This window comes from Thermobia domestica, chromosome 12 (assembly GCF_964235325.1).
Source record: "Thermobia domestica chromosome 12, izTheDome1.hap1.1, whole genome shotgun sequence".
NCBI classification, from domain to species: Eukaryota; Metazoa; Arthropoda; class Insecta; order Zygentoma; family Lepismatidae; genus Thermobia; species Thermobia domestica.
Window position 1 is genome coordinate 100,180,557 of NC_137465.1, and position 25,186 is coordinate 100,205,742.

General features: G+C 36.0%; 1 protein-coding gene across 1 annotated transcript in view; it reads right to left on the reverse strand.

The window, feature by feature from the left end:
• The window catches only part of LOC145666546 (zinc metalloproteinase nas-4-like), a 127,424-nt gene extending 102,469 nt beyond the window's left edge, over positions 1-24,955 (reverse strand). The window contains exons 1-3 of the mRNA XM_081733862.1: positions 24,777-24,955; positions 13,212-13,388; positions 1,170-1,472 (exon numbers count right to left, since the gene is read on the reverse strand). Coding sequence (XP_081589988.1) covers positions 1,170-1,472; positions 13,212-13,388; positions 24,777-24,903 — 607 coding nt within the window. The 5' untranslated portion in view covers positions 24,904-24,955. The remainder of the gene's footprint in view (positions 1-1,169; positions 1,473-13,211; positions 13,389-24,776) is intronic.
• Between the last annotated feature and the right edge of the window lie 231 nt (positions 24,956-25,186).

Below are 25,186 nucleotides of genomic sequence, written 5' to 3' on the forward strand. Positions count from 1 at the left end.
GACTGAAAGTCTAAAAAATAGCCCCAAAACCCCGGATCTCTTAAGGGTTAACGTTCCATTGCCCACCTGAGAATGCACAAGTCGCAGATTCGAACTTCGTCTTCGACATCGATTTGTTTCTGTGGATATATTTTCTTAATATAACTTGATTACGCTAACTAGTGATGCATACTCAATGGGTAACGGCAAATGCAGTTGATAGATTTAGTATCTCAGCATTTGCTTGGTTGGACTGAGGGCGGACATTGGCACATGTTCTGTTCAGCTCATCTTTTATATTTTCATTCTACTTTATTTAATTTCTGCATTGGCCGCAACAGCGAGGAAAGGCTCCGCCCCATTAATATCTGATTGACAGGCCATACTTCTCCAGAACTGTAGGGCCCATAATTTCTGATTCCCAACGCCTGCGAAACGAATGCTTCCATACGTTCTTTTCTATTACCATTATCTACTCCTACACCAAATTTGGTGTAATTATCTCTGAGTGACATCACACCCTTCCCTCGTTAGAAGCACTTCCTGGGAGATCCCTGGAAGATCTGTACTTCTTGACAAACAACACACAAGAGAGAATGAATCCTTGTTCGACTTCCGGAAGAACACTATCACTGTCACTTCCATTTTTCTGCCGCCTACAATCGCAAAGCAAAGTTCCCGATATCTCACTTGCCGTCCACAATCCATGCCTCTTTGGTTTGTTTTTTAAATGTTGGATAGTATATTTTGAATTTTAATTCTTATTAGTGCTCTTTTTAGAACTTATTTGTGTATATTCTAATATCATTGATTGCTTTCTTAAACGTTAACTTACTTCAATAACATTCAAAAACAATACAAATTTCAGAAGTGGAGTCACATTACGACCCTGCGAAGTAGGAACGTTACATAGCATTTAAGCAGAAATCTAAAGACAGAAAGAATCAATTCTTAGCGTGTTCAGATAATAGATTATATTCTCTTAAAATAGCATATAATCTTAAAAATTATTAGGAAAATGTTTAACTCTAAACAGCTCCTGATATAAACATTTTCCATAATGATGATAATGAAAATAAATTCTGGCACTGTTTCTCCTAAACGTTTGATTATTGTTTCTATTCAGACAAAATACTAATACACGTTTTTTAAAAGAATGTTAATATTGTAAACAACCTACATGTGCTTACCTTCTTTAATATTTTCCCAGTGGATAAGTACATAGTTATCTCGATCTGAAGCGCACTGTTGATGATGGAATCCAACGGCGTGTAAAAGTTCGTGAACGATGTGGCCATACGATACACAGTTGGGCCGCTGTAGGTACAGATATTGGCCACCATCTTTTCTTCCTACATGAGAGGAACATCCACTATCGCGTGTTGTTATCCAGATGAAATCTGGATCTTCTTTCGCATAAGGGCGGAATCTTAGACATGTGCTATTGTGAAAAGCTTCAAATGAATCCTCAATTACCTTCCTGTCAACTGCAGCTGAAATTAGAATGAGTAGTTTAATTACGAGATCTGTTAGCTGCAATTTTTGAAAATTAGAAGATATTCTTCTTCCGAATTGAGTGTTAATCAGTTTTACAATAATCGTACTTTTATTTTTAAAAAATCTTAAAACTGTCAAAAATTGCCACAGACGATCATAGCAAACGAATGGCAGTTCTGATCATGTGAAGCATCTTTCGGTGCAACACGCAACCTCGGTTCCTACGCATTGAAGGCGAATTCACCAGTCACCCTATATCAGGAAAGTTCAAGTCTCTCTTTCTTCCGACAACTCTGAACATCATACACGTATTTCAGCAAGACAATACCCGATTAGATATATCCTGTGGAATGTATATACAAGCTTTCTTCGAGAAATGAGGAATACCTCCTTCTTCGAACTGACAGTCACTTGACATGTCCCCATAGAACGAGGTATGGTTGGTTGACATCTTGTTCGTCAGTATCTCAGAAGACAGAATCGATTCTTTGGGAACTCGCATACAGAGTGATAGGCGATTTCTCAGGAACTTGTCAAATGCCTACTTGATTCAATTCCACTATATCTGTACAATCGTGTAGAGAATCTGATTGCAGCAAGTGGAGGATTCAAGCCGTCCAGATTTAACAAGGTTAGAAGTTTTGTAGAATCCTCAATTGTAATATTTTGTGTAGTCATGTAATGATCCTGTGATATAAATTTTATTTCACTCAAACGTGTTTCTTGGTGTTACAATTTTCACAAACGGCAGTGCACTATGGAATCTTTTAGTTTTATTGCTATAATAAAATTGTAGGAGGAAACGGGAGAATCCAAGAAAACCCGCGTACACGATTACGCCCACCACAAGCTCACATGGTCTGGATTGAACCAGACTCCACGTACTAAAGATTAGCGGTTCACCACTGAGTCATCTTTCTCAGTAGTGTATTATGGTAACGTACATACATATTTATATTTTACTGCTTTGTGATAAAAAAATGCCTATAAAGCATGTTCGTCTGTACAAGGAAATAACAAATGGACTTGGGTAGTGTTTTGTTTGCTCTGGCGAAACGACACAACTGTATTAATTCCTATAGGGAAACATTTCTATGATAATGAAAAATTGTCCCATAAAAAGCAATTGCTTCCTTGCACCTCTTACAAAGTTTAAAGGAATAGACTCCAATTCCAGTCGCCTATATCTTTATCAGTTTCACTAATCATCAAAAGTTTTCTAGTAATCTTGTTTCTTTGGCAGTGGAAACTGTTCTTGAATTATTCAAAATCTACAACATTTTTGTATGAGACATAAATTCAATTTAAGAGCGTAATAGTAACACAAGTAAATTTATGAACAGTTACAACAGCCAAATTTAATTATGATATGAAGTTTAGAGCGTTATTCATATAAAGAATAGTGTTGGATTAGTGTGATTGAAATGTCTAATTGATGTATTTCACTTTCAATGGAAAAAAGAAAAGACAAATAAATGAAAATTACAATGCCTTGTTAGTCAAAGTTGTTTTTGGTTGAAGCCACACACTTTTAGTATCACTCAGTCAACGATTGGGTTACATAAGGAAATCAATCTGAAATGCGAAGAAATCCCCAACCGCACTTTGGACTTCTCGGTCATGAGGGAAGCTCTTCCTTGCCAAGAGGCGATCGAGATTGCGGAAGAAATTATCAGTGGGAGATCCGTCAGAACAATACTGTGGGTGAAGAAGTTTTTCATACTGCAACTCAGTGGAGAATGTGCTGTCTTTTGTAGGAGCGACATGTGGGTGTGCATTGTCGTTCAACATGAGGACATTATGTTTGTTGACTATTACTGGATGCTTGCGGACAAGCTCGTGGTGCACTTCATGGAGTTCAGTACTGTAACGATTCGCAGTGATAGCTTCGCCTGGATAGAGAAAAACATGACGGCTCACTTCATCATAGATCACCATACCAGCAACAATACTTTCTAAAACTCCTCGAACGTTAATCAAGATCCAACCACTGTCTTGATTGATTACGATTGTTGTAGCTGATTGATTTTTCATCATAATTGACAATTTGATGCAGGAGACCTTTCCGGATATTTCGCGCACTCAGAGAATTGCACAGCCCCAAACGACATTCCTTGTTGGCAGATGTCAACTCATATGGCACCCGTGAGTCCAACGTTTTCACTTTATTGATTGCACGGAGCCGCCGAACGACAGTGGTATGGTATATGACGAACTCTTCTGCAATTTCACGATTACTTTAGTGAGGAGCTTATCAGACCATGGTGTTGGTAATTTTCCAATGTTGTATCCCTTGCACGGAATTTCACAGAGCAACGGCGAACGGTGCATTCACTCATCACTTCTGAGCATTTGCACTTTTGATGTTTCTTACAACTAGATATGCTGGATAACCCCGTTTGAACTCATAAGGAAGATAACTCATAATTGTGTGTTCTCCATGGTGCACTATCACACGACTCTCTTCAGCAACACTATGCTTTCTGACTGACTGGACACTTCCAGCTTCTTTCTTGAATATGTAAGGAGCTTCGAGGTCGTATGCGTGAACTCGGTCCATCTTTTCGCTGCGTTACAGAGGGTGGTCCCACACCAGATGTAAAATATTGGTATTTCAATCCCACCAACGTAATAACAAAACCAGAACGAACTTTAAAAAATGAAGAAGTGGAGCGGAAAGGATAACTGTGATTGTTCCTACATGTAAAAGTAAATCTTCATCTGCACCTTCTTCTGTGTCTCGCAAAATATCATCTCTCTATTATTTACGGTTCCCGAGACATGGCTCCTTAAATCTCCGGAAATTCGAATTTTTTTGGGCAATATCTGGGAACGGTGACCAGTTGGCCAGCGGCCACCAGTTATTATTTGGTACCAAACTGTTCACAATCCTCTTAGGCATTGATCAACACCAATATGATCTCTCTATCACTTCCCGAGATACGGCTCGTTAAATCTCCCGAAATCGAAACTATTTTTTGGCCAATATCTTGGAAACGGTAAGAGTGACAGGAAAAATTCCATCACTTTCTCAGATAGTTTTTGATACTCTATCAAATGGAGGGCTCAAAATTTAAAAAAATCGCAAATAACAAACAGACAGACACGTAGACGTAGCGAATTCAGTAATGAACTTTTTAAGTTCGTTGATAAGTGAGTTCATTTAACACGTTTAACTTTACACTGAAACACGATGACTATCTGCTACTTTTTGGAACAAAGTCATTGGGCTGAAGTAAGAAACAATGTGGCACAGAAGAACCGCTCCCCAGACAGTGACAAGAGTTTCTTTCACCATGTCAGTTTGATTATTCTGCACAGAATGAGGAAAACTGGCGATATATCAGAGTTTGATAGAGGCTAGATTGTAATGGTTAGCTGCCTATGAAGAAACATATCGGAAACAACATGAATTCTCGAATGTTTGCGAACTGCTGTAGTTAATGTCTTCCAAAGGTGAAAAAAGGGCGGTGAAACTAGCACCGAACTATAGAATATGAGGCGACTACACCTCATTAAAAATGTCAGATGTTGTAGACTGTCGAGGTTTGTGTAACAGGCTATAGCACAATTAACAGCAGACTTAACAGTGGAAAATGCGTAAGTGTGTATAAACACACAGTTCACCGTTACTGTTAAATATGGTCCTCTGTAGACGACATCTGACATGACACGTGTATCAATTTAATCGCATGGCATCGGTTGATAACGATTGAATGGAAAGGTACAACATCGGTTACTAGAAGGCAGAGCAATGACATAATATTACATGGTTTGATGAATCACGACATGGGCGTGCCAGCCAGGGGGATGAGGGGGACGCGTCCCCCCAGAAATTTTCTAGGAGGGGATTTCACCCCCCGCCGAAAATTGTATAGCACGAATTTTCCCCCAAATATCTCGGCAAAAATTATGAAATACTGGAATGGGAAGGTCAACTTCCTGGAATTGAAAGAAATTACAGTCTCATTGAAGTAACTTCTGTAACAGTTATCAGGGTATATTAGGATTACCATCTTTCATGTGGAGAAATCACGGACATATCGAGAATTGAAGTCAAGTTAAAAATAAATATGCATAATGTATCCCTTTTCACACTCACATGCAAAGGTAGACTCTATATTAAAAACATGTTTTATTTGTTATTAGCGTAACAAGGTACGCGTAAAACAGAATAGATGAGAAATTGTACTTTTAAAGAGAGCAAGCTTGGAGTTACATTGCAAAAGGGAAAAGTCAAAAATATTTCTTTTCAAGGGAGCAACTATTTCTTTCTTGATTTTTTTTCTTATTCTCTTTTAACATGCGACCTCAGATTTCCTCTCTTTAAAAGTATCATTCTTTTTACGTATTCTTTTTTACTTTGTAATTCCAGTTTATCGAAATTAAACATATACATAGGATGAAATTCAGTTAGGTTAGACATACATATTGTATTAAACATGACTAAAATGCTTACCTAGTAACTTCAAATATGATTTGAAAGCTCATATTAGTACTTATAAAGTTCAGTGCCATTTAAGTTTGCATACTTGAATGAATATTTTCTGTTACTTTTCAAGGAGCAAGGGTTTTGTCATTAAAAAGTCATAAAATTCTGCGCAGTTCTGAGAAAAAAAATTACATTGTATCTCTGCTTTCACAACACTAACATCAGGCGATTGCGAATATCGGACCAAATATTTCCCATAATAGGAAAGACACGTTCGGTGAAAGCATTACGTACGGGAATAAACAATACAAATTGAACCAACTTGTACAGTAAAAGTTTGACATATTTCCGTTTCCACATTTCTGAAACAAGAGATTCCACTTCGTTTCACAGAGACTACCTTTTTCCCTGCAGATAATATCAGCGAGACATTTTATAACCGAAACAAATTCAAAATACAGCGCACCTACATTTATCTGTTCGGTTAAATTTAATTTAGACACTGTTTCTTCAAGATGTGACCACTCCAGCATGGTTGTTAACTTAAATCTACGAAAGCAACTGAAAGGATTTACATAACTAAAATCAAACCACTGCTGCAAGTAGTCGATAGCGCGTTGATAGAATCAATTATATTTACTCTTTTCTTTAGGTAGAAGCTCCCTGAAACACAGGTTAACCTTAAAACTATAAAATTCATCGTGCAATCTTTGCTTAAGCTCATGTAACAAACCTTAAATGATTTTAAACAACTCAGGGGAAGAACAGTTGCTTTCTTCAAGGAACAGGATTCTTCTATGGAAAATCCCCAGAACATTGTGGTAGAAATACAGGTATGCTTCTTCTTGAGTTACTTTGCCATTTTATCACTTTCATTTCCAAATTAGCGGATCCTATTCTTCTTCGGATAAACTAAATAAAATAAGATTTAATGATGGGCCATTTTTCCAACAGACGAGTCAGAGCAGGATAAAGAGAAAGCCATCTGATTACTACATAATGCAAAATATTTTGCCATTGTAACTCAACAAACTCATAGAATTCTTTTAACTTAGCGACTTTTTTTTTTTTTTTTGCTGAAATTGAGATGTTTCTCGGAAAATTCATGAGCTTTCACGGCTTTCAAACCATCCCATTTGTACGGCTTACGTATTATGATACAGATATGAAATATAAATTTATAAATTTTCATATTCCCGGACATTTGGCGTCCGGAGTAGATGTTGCTCCGGACTCCGGACGACTTGTTTAATTCCCGGAATGTCCGGGTCAAGCCCGGACGGGTGGTAACCCTGGGGTATATAAATGAAGTATAGAAAGTAGCAACACTGTATTAGCTACGTCGAAGACTACCATAAAACGTGCACACACTCATTTGCAACAAAAAGAAAGTTTTGAAATATCTATATATTAAAATGCTATGTTTATATGTTTGTGGTCAACACAAGTTTATGTTTCTGGCAAATTCTTTTAACAATGATATCTCGGAAACTACAAGCTCTGGAAAGATACAGTTTTCACTGATCGATTGCAAATTTTGTGAAGATTGTTGCGTTATAATTGAATGTTTTTTAAATGGATGCTATTTCTTTATTACATTTTTTAGGAGTACGCGGAAGTATTGAAAATTTAAAAAGTAAAGCATCATATCTCAACGAGTTATACATCCCAACACCGCACATTTGTATATGAGGTTAGTATATCTCTCTGGCATTTATTTCATGGTCAAATGATAATGAAAAACGAAGCATAACTATTTCTCCAGTGTAAGATGAATTTTTAATGTTTGGAGTGTTTGGCCCAATGAACACCATATAGCCTATCACTGACATTATAATTAATTGTGTGTGTGAGCTAGTATCTTTATGAATAGTAGATTCTAATTGAAAGTATGCAATTCTTAGTATGCCTTTTCATTTTGAACAGCTACCGCTTTGTGAAAGATTTACAACTTGGTTCCAAGGCAAAAATATTTCGAATTTGACTTAGTACTTATCAAAAGTTTAATGCTCAGTTTCAAATATTTCTGCCTTGAGATTTTATCTTTAGTCTTCCAAGAAAGCGGTAGCTGCAAGAAAAAAAATCACTTTCTAAGGATTCCTTTCCCTCTACACTTATAGCATTACAAAAAGAAAAGAGAAAATGTGGAATGATTTTTTTTTAAAATTTTTATTTAATATATCGACTCTTGCTGTATCGGTTTCGTGTAAAAATACCACCATTATTGTGCCAACCTGGACAATCGATGGAAGACTTACAACACTGTTTAGCTTCGGAAATATAACTCAAAACCTGCCTAAAAAGACCTTTCTCTTCGTGTGCGGGTAATGTAGGTCTCTTGGCGTGTTCTTTCTAATGTATTGTTGAACTTTGTCAACTGGTTTGTGCGCAAGTGCGCCACTGTTTTTGAAAGGACGTGTTTTGCAGCGTGTTTTCTCCAACAGTAACGTTATTTAGGCAGCTGTGTTTGTGTGTGTTACTGTGAATAACGTTGGTATGAAGTTTCTCATCTCTTGTTTCTGTTTAGTGTTGTTTTATTGTTTGAAATGGATCAATTTGTCGTAAGAAAAAGAAAAGAAGACAGCACGTGGGCCAAAGCAGTGCCATTGTTGAAGAAAAGAAGGGAAAAATTAATTCAAATGTTAGTTCAGCTGATAGATTATAACCTGAAACTGACAATGGAAATTCAAATCTTGTATCGGTCACCATCACCGTCAGTGTCTATAGAAGGAACCTCTCAATCTCCACGTCTAGCAAGTGGTTCAGATTTTCCCAACCTTTCGGACCTTTCAAAGCCCAATTAGACTTTAGTGTTACCTAGAAATTTTCCACAACAGTCTCTGAAAGGTTTAACATTGAAATTTGTGCCAACTTGGTTCCTTCCGTGGCTGCACGTCGATTCAAACAAAATTAATGTCATTTTCTGTTTTTACTGTATGGACATCTTGAAAAACAATTTTAAAAAAAGTTCTTACTAAAGCTATGGAAGACGCTTTCTCTACTGTAGGATTTTCCAACTGGAAGAAGGCTAAAGAGAAATTAAGTATACAAGAAACTTCAGAATGCTACAAACTGGCTGCACTGCGCTACACGCAGAGAAAAAATCCAATAGAAAACCAATTAAACAGACAAATTTTAGATGAACAACAACAAAAGAACTGAAAGATTCCTGAAAAAAATGTAATCTCAAGTATACGTTATCTCAATGGCGGATCCAGGGGGGCGATCGCCCCCTCCCCAGAAGAGGAAACTTCCTTATTTTATTTATATATAAATAAAACCCATCCTAGAGTTTGGAGCTCTTAAAAGTAGCTGTAAGTAGCAGTATTACAACCCACCGCCCCCAGAAGTTCGTCCTGGATCCGCCACTGCGTTATCTTGCAAGGCAAGGACTCGCATTTAGAGGACATGACTCCCGGTTCAGGAATTTATTTCAGTTGATGAGTCTTTGCTCTGAAGATTTTCCACAATTGAAAAGGGAAACATGAAGAGATGTAATTTCATGGATGTTAAAATCCAGAACGAAATCTCGAAACCATGGGCCAAGCTCAAAACTCCCCTCTGTACTCTATCGTGTCTGTTGGTTCTCGTGATGTGAAAGGCGAAGAACAATTAAGTATTTGTGCCAGATGAGTTTATGAAGATCTATGTTTTCATGAAAGTTTTCTTGTGTTCTACAGTATATCAAAAAACTACTGGTGAGTTTATAGCTTCAGTTATTCTGGATGAGATGGTGAGACTCCAGCTTTCCACTGCTCGACTCAGTTGACAAGTTTATGATGGCTCTGGAAATACGAGTGATGGCTCTGGAATTAGTGTTCCATCTATTATATGTAAACAGCAACTTCTTGCCTTGTACGTACATTGTGGAGCTCACAGTACTAATCTTGTGATTAAGGGTGCCTGTAGTGCGTCAGAAGTAGTGAGAACCTCTTTGCAGTGGGTGCACGAACTATGAGTACTGTTTTCGCAGCCACTTTCAGTGGGGTCAAGATTTTCTGCTCTGATCGAGGCTAATACTGGTGGTCTGGTCTCAAACATTGTAAACATTACCCTTGTGTCTCACTAGGTGAGTTTATAGACTCAGTCTAATAATGGGAGTTGTTTAACATTATGAAGAAATTCTCTTTACGTTGGAAAAGATGAAGACTGACGGAATTGTCAACACATCTTCAGGATCAACAGCTGGGTTTTTGCGGCTTTTTGAAGAAGGATCTACGTTTCTTGGTCTCATATGGCTAGAGATATTATCAGAGGTTGGAGCTTTTTAACAGGACACTCAAAGACCCTATTTCAGTGTCAAAATGGGAAACAACACAAATCATAAATGAAAACATGAATTTTAATAATATGGTTAGTCACTGATCATAAGTTCATTGTACTGTCATGAATCCTACAAATTAATATCATCGCCCTGGAAATCCCATTAATTATAATAAATATTGGTAACAGTACCATAAATAGGATTTTCTGTTTCGCTGGAATAGAACCTGTCATCACCATTGATAGGATTTATCTACCCTAAATTGCGACACTTTAATTCATGTTATGTGGCATTTTGAAAATTAAGAGGAGGGTGCAATAACATCAGCCTTTCTTTAAATTTGGCCCACAATGTTGAGTGAAGGGTATGGCCTCTCCCTAACAAGTAAATGAATAGTTTTGCGGGCATAAGTAAATATTTTCTGAATTTAATGCTACAATAGTTTCTTTATTTTATTTTATTATTTTTCTTTTACGTTTACAACTTCTGTTGTAAAAATAGATGTCTAGAGAGTATTCTGCACACCCCAGCATCCGTAACACTCCCCCAAGTTTCCTTACACCTCCCTGGGCGTAAAAATATTGTTTTCTTTCAGTTTGTGTAAAACTTTCATTAATCATTATTCTGGATGCAGAATGTGTAATCATTATCCTATCTCTTATTACAACTATATTAAAAATTCAAAACCAGAAGACAAACGTTTCCCTCTCCTGTGAAAAATCCCGTGGATGTATTTTTTTTTTAAATTAAGTCAGGAAAACTGAATGTATACTAGTGTGTACTGAATATGTGGCTGTTTATGAAGGTTTGTCTTCTAACTCGAATAATCCAATGGAAAATATGTCATCCATCTTCCATCAGTTCCTTAAGGTTTGTGATCGTCTCATCACCATTTCATTTTGTCTGTTGTCTATAATGATACCTTTCATAAATAGCTCCCTGCGATGTTCCCACTAGCGTACAGTAGGTTTTCTTGACTCGAATTATTTTCAAAAAGATACAGCTGTTAAGAAATCTTTGAACCAACGAATTCATATCAATGTGCATTTCATTATGTCTTATAAATATAAACTTATGGAAACAATAGACTTCATCATTGCATTTCTCGTAAAACTCTAGTCCAATTTGATATATTACATCACCTCCTTCCTATTTAAAGAAGTCGAGCGAGATACAAGATGGCCAATTTCAAGATGGTGGCCATGATAAGCATACCCTCAAATAGATGTCTATTTTCCTCCCGGTATCGGTTAATGTGTTTTTGTTTTTCATCCCTTTACACGTTTTACAAATAAAATGAAATTTTCAAACTTGAAACACATTGTTATGGCTTATTGTGGTCAATCAGATTTTTAGTCACTGCGGCCGTCCTTATGGATGGAAGCACTAAATTTTGCTTACGCTTATTCCTAGATATTTCACACTTCTATGCCAAGTTTGTTCAATAAACTAGATTTCGACACCGATAGGTTTACTTGTAAGAGAATAAAACTATGAAATACTGTTACAGATCCTTCTTGAAAAATTGCGAGGCACAAAAGGTGAGAAATGAATTTTAAAATTCATTCACTGTCTGTATGTCCATTTGAGTTATTCCTCTGAAAAATTTGTTGCTATAAGCAATGAATAGAGTTAACATTTTCACCAGAATATTTTGCAGATGGAAAAAGGGTATAAAGGGAAATGGGTATAACCACTAGACCAGCAGGGAGAGCGCAATATATATATATATATATATATATATATATATATATATAGGTTCTACAGACCTTGGTGCAAGTTAGTTGTAAACCTAGGGCCCCGCAAAATGTTCCCAATCGGGCCCCGCAGCACCACCTAAGGCCGGCCCCGGGTTATTGCTGATCACGCACATTCACATCGGCTATATTTTCACCTGGGAAGGCATCTTACAGCAGGACAACGTTGTGCTGCAGTGGTTCGAATAGCACAGTGAAGATTAAATTGTCGCAGTGGCCTCCAAACTGACCTGATATTAACCAATTGAACAGCATTGGAATGTCATTGAACGTTAAATCCGAATTTGTCACCACCTCCACGGAATTTACAGGAATTAAGTGGTATATATATATATATATATATATATATATATATATATATATATATATATATATATGTATGTATGTGTGTGTGTGTGTGTAGATGTGGTGCGCCATGCTTCCAACCACGTAACAAATTCTCATTGTTTCCATACCAAACTGCATTGCTGCTGTCCTGCGAGTCAAAAGTGTACACATTAAATATTAGGTAGGTGGTCATAATGTTCTGGTTGGCTACTGTATGTAAACAACTGCACTCAGAAAAAATCGGAGAAAATAAGCCTTTAAAATATTTAGAGACTTTTATACTACACAATTCAATTTTATCAAGTGTAAATTTGAATATTTCGCGGGAGGTCCTGGTCCCATATATCTATCGGCACTACCTTGATTCAAGTCGAAAGTTTTTCGCTGTTGTACGTACAACAGCGTATTGCGTATTGCGTATTGTACGTACACGTATTGCTTATCAGTAAATGTGGAAACAAATTTCGGTGTTAAGTAAATGAAGGCACTTTTGGCCACAATTTCCTAAGAGCGTGATTAATTGATATTGGTTGTTAAAATAACGTTCAGAGGTAACTGTTTTCATAAGCAGTTACACGAATTGAGTATGAGCACGCTCTTTCGAAACAAAGAAGCTGATAAAGCTTTTAACCACGAAAGTGGCCGTCAGTGTATTAAGAAATTTGCTTTGTATTAAGAAATATACTAAGTTGATGTACAGTACACATTTTATAATATCTTATAATATTATAGAGGGAGAATTTCTGATTGTAGAGGACATAGTTTAAATATGAATGCTGCAAACTAATGTCATTATTACTGTTATGTAGTTAATATGTAGACCAAGAAAAAGAGGCAATTTCGTCCTTAGAACCTAAATTTTCTGATAGTGTTACTGGTCTCTTTGTAAGTCGTACATGCATACACTACTTTTTTTTATGTATTAAATATAATCTGAATAATAGTAGGCGCTTACAAAATTCTGGATCTATATAATAAGGGATTGTAGCATCTGGCCAACGTCTTTCTAACTCGATCACACCATTTCTTTCCATTTCTTCATCTTCTTCTAAAAGAATGTCCCCTTCAAAGTGTCCACCAAGTTCCCATAAATTCTGTTTATCAGTTGATTTCCATACAGACACATGATCAGCTGAAAAAAAAAAAGAAACAACATTTAATAAATGAAGTTGAAATTAATATTAGTTTTAAGTGCGATATAAGCATAGAGGAAATGACAACGTAGATGGAACAGTAGATGTTAAAAGTTAATCTAAATTACTTTCAAGAAGAGTCAATTTTAGTTTGAAGTCATCACATCAGATGATACGGAATCGGATACTTGGTGATTCTTTCACAGTTTGGAGGTGATGTCTCCTCACTCAGTATTGCAAATATTTCTTCCAATGTGAGTTCCTTACTTATGAAGTCACGATATGTTGCCGTAAAGAGTTCGAAAGAAAAAGAATAAAAGTTTCTAACAATGCTATTTTCGTAGCACAAAGAACACACTGGGGTCGTATATGACCCAGCTGCACAAAATAAATACAAATAATGTGCAGAACCAACAATTAAATGTTCCTACTTTGACTACTACTCAAGCACTGAAGGTAAACAAATCATTAATTATCTAGGTTATTTAGCGTAGGCGCAGATAGTAAGTCAACACATATGGGGTCGCCGGCGACTCCAGGGTGTCTTTCTGGGGTTAAATACTTCTGTAATCTATGAAAAAAGACAATATTGAAGGATGTTGAACAGTTATTATAGAGGTAATAACCATTGCATGATCAGAGATAACTCGAAAATAAAGGCAGATGTGTGTTTGTGATAAAAAGCAACACCAAAACGATATGTCACACGCCCCCATTTCTGTTTTAAATTTTGGGTCTGAATCCAAGATGGCGGACTTCAAGACGGCCGCCATCATGGTACTGCTTAGTTACAGGTGTGGAGCTTTCTCCACTACCTGCATCCAAAATATGATCTCTTTCTCTTCAGCCGTTTCAAAGTTACAAGGGACTATTCCCAACTTTAGCCATATACTATCTATATAGGCTATTACAAATGCATTCAAAAGTTTAGGTCGCTTGGGGGTCGGTTAAATATTCTTCAATGGAGTCAATTTTTTTCATGGGTTATTTTGGTCCGACATGGAACCTGGAACCAATTTAGGGGTTGGGAGCAAAGAAATTCGGAAAAAAATCTCCATATAATTAAGGACCACCCTTATATATATATATATACAAGTTTTTTAAGACCACTTACGTTACTTATGTTACTGGTGGGCAATTTGCTTTCGTGATACCACAGCACGCATTGCGCTTTCTCCTGCATCGATGCCATTTCGCCAACTAACCTGCGCGCGCCAAGTAACGTACTGCGTCACTCTTGGGTAGCACTAGTGCCGTCTATTTACATTATTCTGTCCAACGGTTATTCCGTAATAAACTTTTATAATCAGGGCAGGCCTTTATGCTCACGATATATATATATATATATATATATATATATATATATATATATATATATATATATATATATATATATATATATATATATATATATATATATATATATATAAAGACCAACGTTTTATTTAAGCAGTATCACATCCCAATATGCTACAACAAAATCACAAGAATGCGATCGTCTTTGATCATAATTTATTAGATTTGATAATTTATTATAATATATTTATTATAATTAGTACTATTGAAAACAAAACACCAGTAAAACCTATGCTATTATTCCGTGATAATTCAGGCCAGAATGGTCACAGATGTGATTGCTGAACTTGGTTGGGAGCTACTTCCTAAGCCTCCATATTCACCAGACTTCGCTTCTCCTGATTTCCATGTTTTCCGATCTCTCTCTAAGAACATTCAAGGACAAGAGTTTCATGATGAAGCTTATCTTACCAATTGGCGAACAGAGTTCTTCAACTCGAAATCACAACAGTTCTACAGGAGAGGCATTGAAGTCTGAACGCTAGCATGCTGTCATTGACAAAGGTGGTGATTACATCACTGAGTGAATGAATGAGCAAGTGATTATTGATTTACGACATAGTGTATTAATGTGATGTTATTGTGTATTGTATTATATTATTTTGTTGTGTACTGTAGTGTTACTAAATAATAAATAAATAATTTAATACTATTTAATATCATAGCATTATAAAAATCGCACGAACTTACGCACCGACCCAATATATTTCAATGCGTCTCAAAAACATATGTATTTTGTTGTGTGGGTATTCAATAAAAAAATTGCTATCGATTTCCACGGTTTGGGTTGAATTCACTGTTTGCAGATGCGAGAAAACTATTAGACTCAGTCTTATAAGCCCAACTTCAGCGAAATTAAACTTGCATTGACAAATATTTTGAAACCAGAAGAATTTTGTACGAGGTTCAAATATTTTCATAGAACTTCTTTTTCCCATCGGAAGAACAGGCATTCTGCTAGTTGTCGATAAATTACGAACAATTGAAATTATTCCAGAAAACCGAAAGCTTAAATCCACACCCCATTATCCCCCCCCCCTAAAAATCCATAGCTAGCTTGTATGTTTCTGTATATGCTTAACAAATGCCTTCGAATGTTATTCAGGACAATATTTTGCCCTCCTCTTTTTCCGTGTCTCCTAATTGAATTCTTCACCTTTCCTCAATACTTGGATACGGAATTTCCAAAATTCGTGCAAGTGAATGAGACATTAGAATTTTACGTAACACACAACAACCATACGTAGAATTTCATGTTAGATGGAAGTATTACATTTCTTATTAAAAAAAAAAAAAAACTAAAAATTTGTCAATAAAAATCTAAGTTCAATACCAGGAAAGAGATTAAATTAACTAGAAGCAGCAGATTGAATTCTCATTTTTAATTACCTCTTTAGAAAACATATTGTCTTATGAAACATGAAGTTTATTCATTTTGTTTTCTCTCTGGAATAAGGACCAAGCAAGTTTTGTCAGACTACACAAAAAAGATACCAAATAAGACAGGCCTGGAAAATAAAGAATAATCCCCATCAACAAGAAATAACTTGTCTTTAACACTTATTATGGGATCCACTGTGGTACAACTCACAAGAACGTGAACCAAAGAAGTCGCTCAGTGCATGAATCACATCACTCAGGATTTGGATCCGTCATTCCCACAGGTCGTTATGTAACGAATGGAATAAACGTTAATTTGATAGTGCAACGTCCAGAGAATATAGGAAATTCATTAGGATTTCCTTACTAAAAAAGAATATGGTGTCACGAGTTAACATGGCAACATTTGTTGCGCGTGGCACTGAAATAGAATAACATCTTTGTTATTCGTGAACATTGGCTCCACGGTTTTCAATTTTTCGTGCACATCTTTTAATTGCACAATGACATTGATTGCCTGGTCAGGTTACAGCAGTTTGCGATGCACGATATCCCGAGCAGCCCACCATCACAGATCGTAACCTTCCGTAGTTTAGTTTGCAGTGGTTATTTTGCTTGTTTGTAAATGGGTTCATATGATGTCAACTAATGATGGCAGCGTAGTGGAGTATAGTATGGAACCCAACTCATTGCATATCAGCATTTTCAAGAAACATATACAACAAAGAAACACATAAATCTTCTCGTCTCTTTCTGAGTTGAAGTCAGCTTACGTAGGAGTCTTCGTCCCGCTGTTTCTCAAATCACTGGAATATGAACGCTTCTCTTAATGTCTCAATAATCGCATTGACTATCTCGTTGCCTATAACTTATGACACATTCGTGTGGTTCTTAAATTTATTAAACTACCGATCTAGTGTTCGTTAACTCTGGCGACGAAAACTACGAGTAGACCACAGTAGTAGTAAACTACAAAAGGGAACACTCATTGACACGTTCTTTCTTTTTCTCACCTCGAAACAAAAGATGTAGGGGACACGTGCCGTGCAACACGTTGAAAAGCAAATTTTCGTCTTATATTTGATTCTTCTTTCCAAAAACATAGTCAAAAGCAGTGGCGGCGATTGGACTTTAAAAGTGGAAGGAGGCAAGATATGATCTGAATATTTGCATATCAATCTTAGTTTCGTTAGTTGGTGCTAACACTGTTTGAAGAAAGGTTGTATAACTAATAGGATACTATCTTTTTCAGTTAAAATACTGTATATCGTATTTTATATTTTATTAAATAAATTGACAATAGCAACATAAGTATATACTATAATCCTTTGTACTCTTAAACAACGAAGGTGTAACAAGAGATTTGATTCCTTGCTTATGAACATGAACACGAATTATGTCTGGAAAATTGTGTGATCATATTACCAGTATTTAATAATAACACTAGTTAACAAATTTAAACTTTTTGTTTGTTACATGAGAAAAATCACCTGATCTTAAAGGAACTTTTTGCGCTGAATTCGAATATGCACTCGGTTTCTCTCCATCACGTACAGTTTTCCCGTAACAGAGGGATTTTCGGGAAATTCCCTCAAAAATTTCCCTTTTTCAGATATTTTATTCCCCTAGCTCCTGTCCCCTTACATATAGTAACATAGAAATTATACCTAAGTATACCTTGATTTATATTTAATAAACCCTAAAAGTTTCGTAAAAATCGCTTTGTTCTTTCTAGAGAAATAAATATATTTGTATGTATACTGTGTGCACTGTTTATTGCACCTGATAGTAATGCTTTCAGATCTCCTGAGTTGGGGTAAAAACGATTTGCTTTATTACTACAAACACAGACATAAAAATGAATATTTACAATAGTCAACAACACACTTGTATTGCTCTCTGTAAATTAGAAACGTGTATAAAAATAGAATGTACTTCCAACGTATATTTTTTTTAAACGTACAGTATATGTATATCTTAATACATATATATACAATTCTCCAAGTTTTTTCGTTTTGTCCTGACCTAGTCCGTGATTTGCACCTGACAAAACAAGAGGCGGAACTTCTGGGATCAAGGCTCCAGCAGTGGAACTTATTGGATGCAGAAACGAACATATCAGTGTACAGGAAAAGGCATGTTCAATTTTCAAGCTATTTCTCAATGCAAGATAATGTGTGCGTATGTACGGATATAAATGGGTTGATGGCGGAGCTAGGAATTCCTTACGTTCCAGAAGAATGGGGGTTATTTATCGACGCGTCAAAGGTCAGCCTTAAAGCTGTCCTTTTACATAATGGAAATAAAAAACCTTCTATACCACTTGCGCACTCAGTGAAGATTAAGGAATCCTATGACACCATGTCAACTTTGCTAAATCTTATAAATTACAAGGACCATTGTTGGCAAATATGTTGTGATCTCAAGGTAGTTGGTATTTTATTAGGACTGCAGTGCGGTTACACGAAGTACCAATGTTTTTTATGTTTATGGGATAGCCGAGCTGATGACAAACATTATGAAGTGAAGGAATGGGAACCTAGAGTGAATTACGTACCTGGAGAATGCAACGTCAAATACGCTCCTTTGGTAGATTCTAATAAGATATTACTACCGCCACTTCATATCAAGTTAGGACTTATGAAAAACTTTGTCAAAGCCATGGACACATCTGGTGAAGGTTTCAAGTATTTGCGAGATAAGTTCCCTAACCTGAGTGATGCTAAGATTTCAGCGGGAGTGTTTATTGGTCCCCAAATTAGGAAATTAATGCTTGATGATAGCTTTGACAGCAAGTTAAACAGTGCTGAGCTAGCTGCCTGGACAGCATTTAAGTGTGTTGTGCGCAACTTTCTGGGCAATAACAAAGCTGAGAGTTACACAGAAATCGTACAGGACATGATACAGAAATACAAAGAGTTGGGTTGTAGGATGTCTTTAAAAATCCACTTTTTGCACTCCCACCTCAGCTTCTTTCCTGCTAACCTAGGTGCTCTCAGCGACGAACAGGGGGAAAGATTCCACCAAGATATAATGGCAATGGAGAAAAGGTACCAGGGACGATGGGATCCTTCAATGATGGGGGACTATTGTTGGGGTCTTGTTAGAGAATGCAACATTTCTTACAAAAGAAGGAAGTAGTGTACGTTTTTGTAACCCAATGGAAGTTTCATATATTGTGATAGTTTTGATTGTCTTTTCATGACCTTTTGGTACATTTGTATTATTGTTTATTGTAAATTGTCGCATTTGTAAATTATATTGTATTATATTTTATATATGTGTTTGTGGTAATAAAGCAAAACGTTTTACCTCAACTTAAGAGATCTGAAAGCATTACTATAAGGTGCAATAAAAACAGTACACACAGTATATATACTAACATATTTATTTCTCTAGAAAGAATAAAGCGATTATTACGAAACTTGGAGGGTTTGTTAAATATGAATCAAAGTATACTTAGGTATAATTTCTATGTTAGTATATGCAAGGGGACAAGATCTTGGGGTGTAAAATAAACGAAAAGGGAAATTTTTGAGGGATTTTCCCGAAAATCCCTCTGTTACGGGAAAATCGTACGTGATGGAGAGAAACCGAGTGCATATTCGAATTCAGCGCAAAAAGTTCCTTTAAGAACAGGTATTTCCTTTTATGTCACAAAACCTTTGTTAACTAGTGTAATTTGCAAAACAAATAAATAGAAAGGATAATATTAATCATAGTAATAAATAATGAGGCTTGTTTTGAAAAAGTTATATTGAAATTAATGAATAACTTATATTTTTAATTCCACACGTGCTATTAAGTGTATGGTGTTACTTTTAGAAAGACAGTAAATACTACAAGCACATGTACAAAATTTAAAGTACTTTTGCAACTTCCCGAAGCATATTAAAATGAAAATCTTTCAGTTTTACGTTCCACGGTTATGCCGGCTAGGCTGAAGGAGACGGTGATGATGGAATATGAATGAAATGGTGGAGTGAAGAAAGCGGGAGGAAACGGGAGAACCCCCAAAAAACTTTGTCCACCACAAAGTTCACTTGGCTTCAGCAGGGATCGAAGCAAGGACCCGACGCACCAGAGTTGAACGCTCTACCCCTGAGTCACCGCGGCCCTTCTGAAACACGTTCGTTGCCATTAGGTGCAGTTTTCACTTCCTTGGAATACATCAAAACTCAACAATACTTAGAATCACTCCACACTCCAGTTATAGGAAATAATGCTAAAACTTAGAATTATGTTGAATTCACTAAATTCAATTGTATATACACTCATACACCTCTAAACACATCGAGCCCCTTCGTGGCTAAGCAGTTAGTATAAGCGCCTTTGGCGCGGGAGACCCGGGTTCGATTCCCGGCGGTAGCTCATGTGGTTCGGATTCTACATTAATCAGTGGGTCCCGTCTCATATAGCCTTGCTGCTGAAAGGGTCGTTCAACTCAAAATCAATTCAACTCAACCCCTAAACACATCACTTCACTCATATATTACACTGCAAAACAATCGAAAAGGTACAAGTTATTTCTTATTACTCTCTTTTTAATCAATATTCTTTACTATTAGAAAGAAGAAAAGGCATTTTAGAAACTATCAATTTTTGTGCAATTAAAGAATAATTTTATGAAAGACTTTTTTTCTTTTGTGAAATGTTCTCTCAATTAGTTTCAAAGCGGCTGACTAATATATCGAGCCGGTCATAGCCGACTAACATTATAAGAAGAAACGAAAGTACGCTGGAATTGCGCTCCAATAGATTAATTTTTGGTCTATTTTCCGTTTCAATCACAACGCAGTAACTTTCTTAACTCCACGGGAAGACAACCAATATATACTCACGCAACAGCAAATATTATATGGCATCATTTTTTCTATAAATCAGTAATACATAGAATAACTTTACATTTTCAAATGAAACCAGATATATACATTAATGGGTCACTTCAAAAAAGTGGGGGCAACTGCCCCCTTTGCCCCCTAATTGCCGCCCATGGTGAAAAGGATAGTAAGCAGTGCAGATCTTTGGCTCCTCAATTTACATCATTACAGTTGGAGTTCGGAGTTAGTCAAATTTTCATAATAACTGAAGTCCCTAGGTGAACTCATTCAATTTTCATCAAACCTAGCATACTTTACTCTGTTTAGTAGACATGTGAAATATTTTCTTGTGGAGATCTTTCGTTCTCAAATTACGGGCTATCGAAGTTTATTTTTGAACTTAGTGAAAATTTTAAAGAAAGAAAAGAACTAGTTACTTATTAAAACAAACAAATGAAAGGAACAAACCAGTTAAACATTACTTTGAGCCATAGAAAGCAGCCTAAACAATGAGGTAGTTGATTAGCTATGCAATGTATACTTAAAATAAAGACTTGCTAAAATCAATGAAAGATTAAAGGAAAACTTGTAGGATACCTACTAGGTTAGTAAAAACGATCATCTTCAAAATTTAGGTGACTGTCCAGAATATAAGACATGATGATAAATCTAAATCTAATATGATCTTAGACTTCCGATTTATGCTAAGTATCAGAAGCCTTACAAAACAGTATATCCGTCTGACCATCTGGCGGCAGGTATCAGAGAAAAAAGTAAGAAACATCGAGAAGCTGGTTTTTAAAATCGATTCAGTTTTCTAAGAATAGGTTCCATCTCCTTTGTTAGCCCTCTATTCAAGCCAAAATTCGTAGAAATTAACCGTTTCCGGCTTCAACATTGATCGCTATAGAACTAATACGATGACAGTCTTGGGAAGTAACGTAACGCAAGTAACGCCTTACTTTTTAAGTAACGTTACCTAGTAACGCGTTACATTTTTCCAAAGTAACTGTAACGGTAACGCGTTACAAATTTTTAAGTAACGTACCTAGTTTGCGTTACTTTTTTCGCATTACACTTCGGATGAGTAACTATAATATCTGTATTTTTTTTTTTTTTGGGAAAAAAATGTTTCTTTCATGTAAGTGAATTTTTCAGAATGAAACAATACAACATGAACTACGTATGCCAGTGACCGACAGTCACTGACACACAGAGAAACAGAAGTTCGTAGTGCCACTTGCTGTTTTTGGAAGAGTGCACAGCCTCAGGGAAATCACGTGTACTGATTGCAAGCACCTGGAAGATTTTGTCGTAGATTTTGACAGCACCAAATCAATACATTCAATGAGTGAACTAGGAGTGCAATAATACCGGTAGTCTATTTTACTTTGATTGTGTTGTTTTTATAAAGATGGAGAATGAAAATATATTACGGTTCGAACATTTGAAAGAATACTTTTTCTTAAGAGCTGAGGATGATGGTGGACAGAATTTAAAAGTAAAGTGTCTGAAGTGCCCCGGAGGAAAATATTTATCAACAACTAGCGTGCCATAATCAGTGATTTACAGTAAGGGGTTAATATGAATAAACTGTGTTCTGATGAGCAGGCCTACTTGATTACTAGAAAATAGTTTGCTGATGGTATGTAATATTGGAGTTCTTTCAGATCAGTTTGCTTATCCCAGAGTCCCGTTGATTATAGAGTTTGAAACTAGCTTTAAAAAGCATATATCGATTTTAGAGTTACTGGCAAGTTTTGATTTACCCCCAGTTCATGTGTTCTCACTTTATTAGTTGTAGTGTAATGTTTCTCTATATTCTGTATTTTTAATTTTACATAACAAAATTGTTATTATATAATTAGTTTAGCAGAATAATAATAAGCAACGATTTTTCTAACGCATAGGGATGAGCACGAGTCATGCTAAATCTCGACTCGACTCGAATTCAAGTCGAATTTCGAGTCAAGTCAAAGGTAATATTCTCGAGTAGAGTTCCGAGCCGATTCAATTTTTCACGTCGAGTTTCGAGTCCAGTCGAGTTTGATAAATGGCTCGTTCGTTTTAACTCGTTTTGAAATCATGGCATGATTACACTGGAAAGCGAAAGCCATGAGAAATGTGAGCTAAGCAGTAATATGGAATACTTTTAGTGTTGCTCACGAGAGGGAACACTGCTCGTCTCTCGTTTCGTCTCGACAGCGAGACCACAAGAGATTTTTTATAACAAGCTTAGTTCGGCTCGGCTCAACTGAGAAAATGGCTCGAGCGGGCTCATTTGGGGTGAACCATCGGCTCGAGCTGGCTTGGTTGGGATGAGCGAACTGCTCGGTTGGGCTCAACTGAGCTGAGGGCTTTAACCGAGTCGGTTGGGTGAGCTGTTGGCTCGGCTCACTTCTCTGTTCGGGTCGATAGTGAATGAGCTGTGGGCCGAGCTGCTCGAGTCGTTGACAATTGTAAACCCGGGCCGAGCAGTTTTGAAGATATTTGGCCAGTGATTATAAGTTTTAACAGTGTTTGGCTCGAACCCGAATACTCAACGTAGACCCTCAACCGAAATTCAGAAGCTCGGGAACAGTGTCCTTGACTCCTAGACTTCACGACTACCGAGGTTGGCAATCAACTAGTTTTTTAGTATTGAAATACAAACCTCCTATCTTTCATGTTTATATACAGTGTTGTTATAATTAATAATAATAATAATAATAATAATAATAATAATAATAATAATAATAATAATAATAATAATAATAATAATAATAATAATAATAATAATAATAAAAGTTGTAGTAGTAGTAGTGTCAATGATAATAATTATATTGTCTATGTAATATACTTGAAGAGAGTACTCGAAACTACACACCGGATTTGGCTCTACTCGACTCGAAACTCGACCCCAATTCGAGTCGAATTGGAAGAATGTTTCGAGCCGAGTTCTCGGGTCGAACTCAAAGATTTCTGTTTCTAGTCGAATCGAGTCAAAGAAAACTCGCTTGAATTCGCTAGTGCCCATCCCTACGAGTAGCGCAGTATGGCATTTTATCAATGTTAGATTATATAAAAATGTTCATATATCAAGTAACAATTTGTCCTTGCATTTACATAAAGCGATTCAGAACGTGCAATAATAATAATAATAATAATAATAATAATAATAATAATAATAATAATAATAATAATAATAATAATAATTATTATTATTATTATTATTATTATTATTATTATTATTATTATTATTATTATTATTATTATTATTATTATTATTATAGCTGTAGTAATGGTAGTATGGAAAATTGAAGTAATATTTCTTTCACATATTTAAAGTTTTGGAACTAAAAGTAACGCGTTACTTTCGAAGTAAAGTAACAGTTACTTTTGGGGGGCAAGTAACGCGTTACATTTTAAGAGAAAGTAAAGTAACTTGTAACGCGTTTCATTTTTACAAGTAACTTACCCAACACTGTACGATGATAGGTTGCGACAAACAGTTTTTTTGGAACCGATTAACCGCCTGAAGAGAAGATGCTATCTTCACCTCTACTAAAACCAGAAATGCTAGTTTATGAACTCCATAGGGTAAATGTAGTAAGAGATATCCGGTAATGGCATTTTAAATATGGGTTCATTGTTTGAGAAACAGGTTCTGAATTTGATCTTACCTCTCTATTGCAATCACTTCCTGTATTCGTATTACTTCCAGTTTCAGAATTGAATTCGCCTGGAACTGGAAATCTACCGTAGTTTCACATTGTGAAACGAAACTCACTTGTTATAATATACGAACAATACTTAGTTTATCTGTATGAGTAAAAGCTGAAAACACATTACCAATATTTGTCCAATTCACACTTTGACTAAATTGTCCTTTATGTTGTGGCTCCGGTGGTACATCGAGAGTAGCTTCTGCAGCCAGGAACCATAGAATAGCAAACATCAATCGTGGACAATCGAACATTTTTATGATGAACAATATATAATCACTGTTAATAATTAAATAGTAGATAGATATTCCGTTAGGCAGAATACTTAAAACGAAATTTGGTTTTGGAATTTATACTGTCTTCACAATATATCAAGCATTATTTGCTTATCTTATCAAGCAAATAAGTATCTATTGAACATGGAAGTACTACATTTCTAGTAAAACTAACAAAACTGAGTCAATAAAATATAGTGATTTCATAAAAGGGAGGAAATTAATGTTATTTCTTTTTAATCCCTTCTTAGGAAGACATATT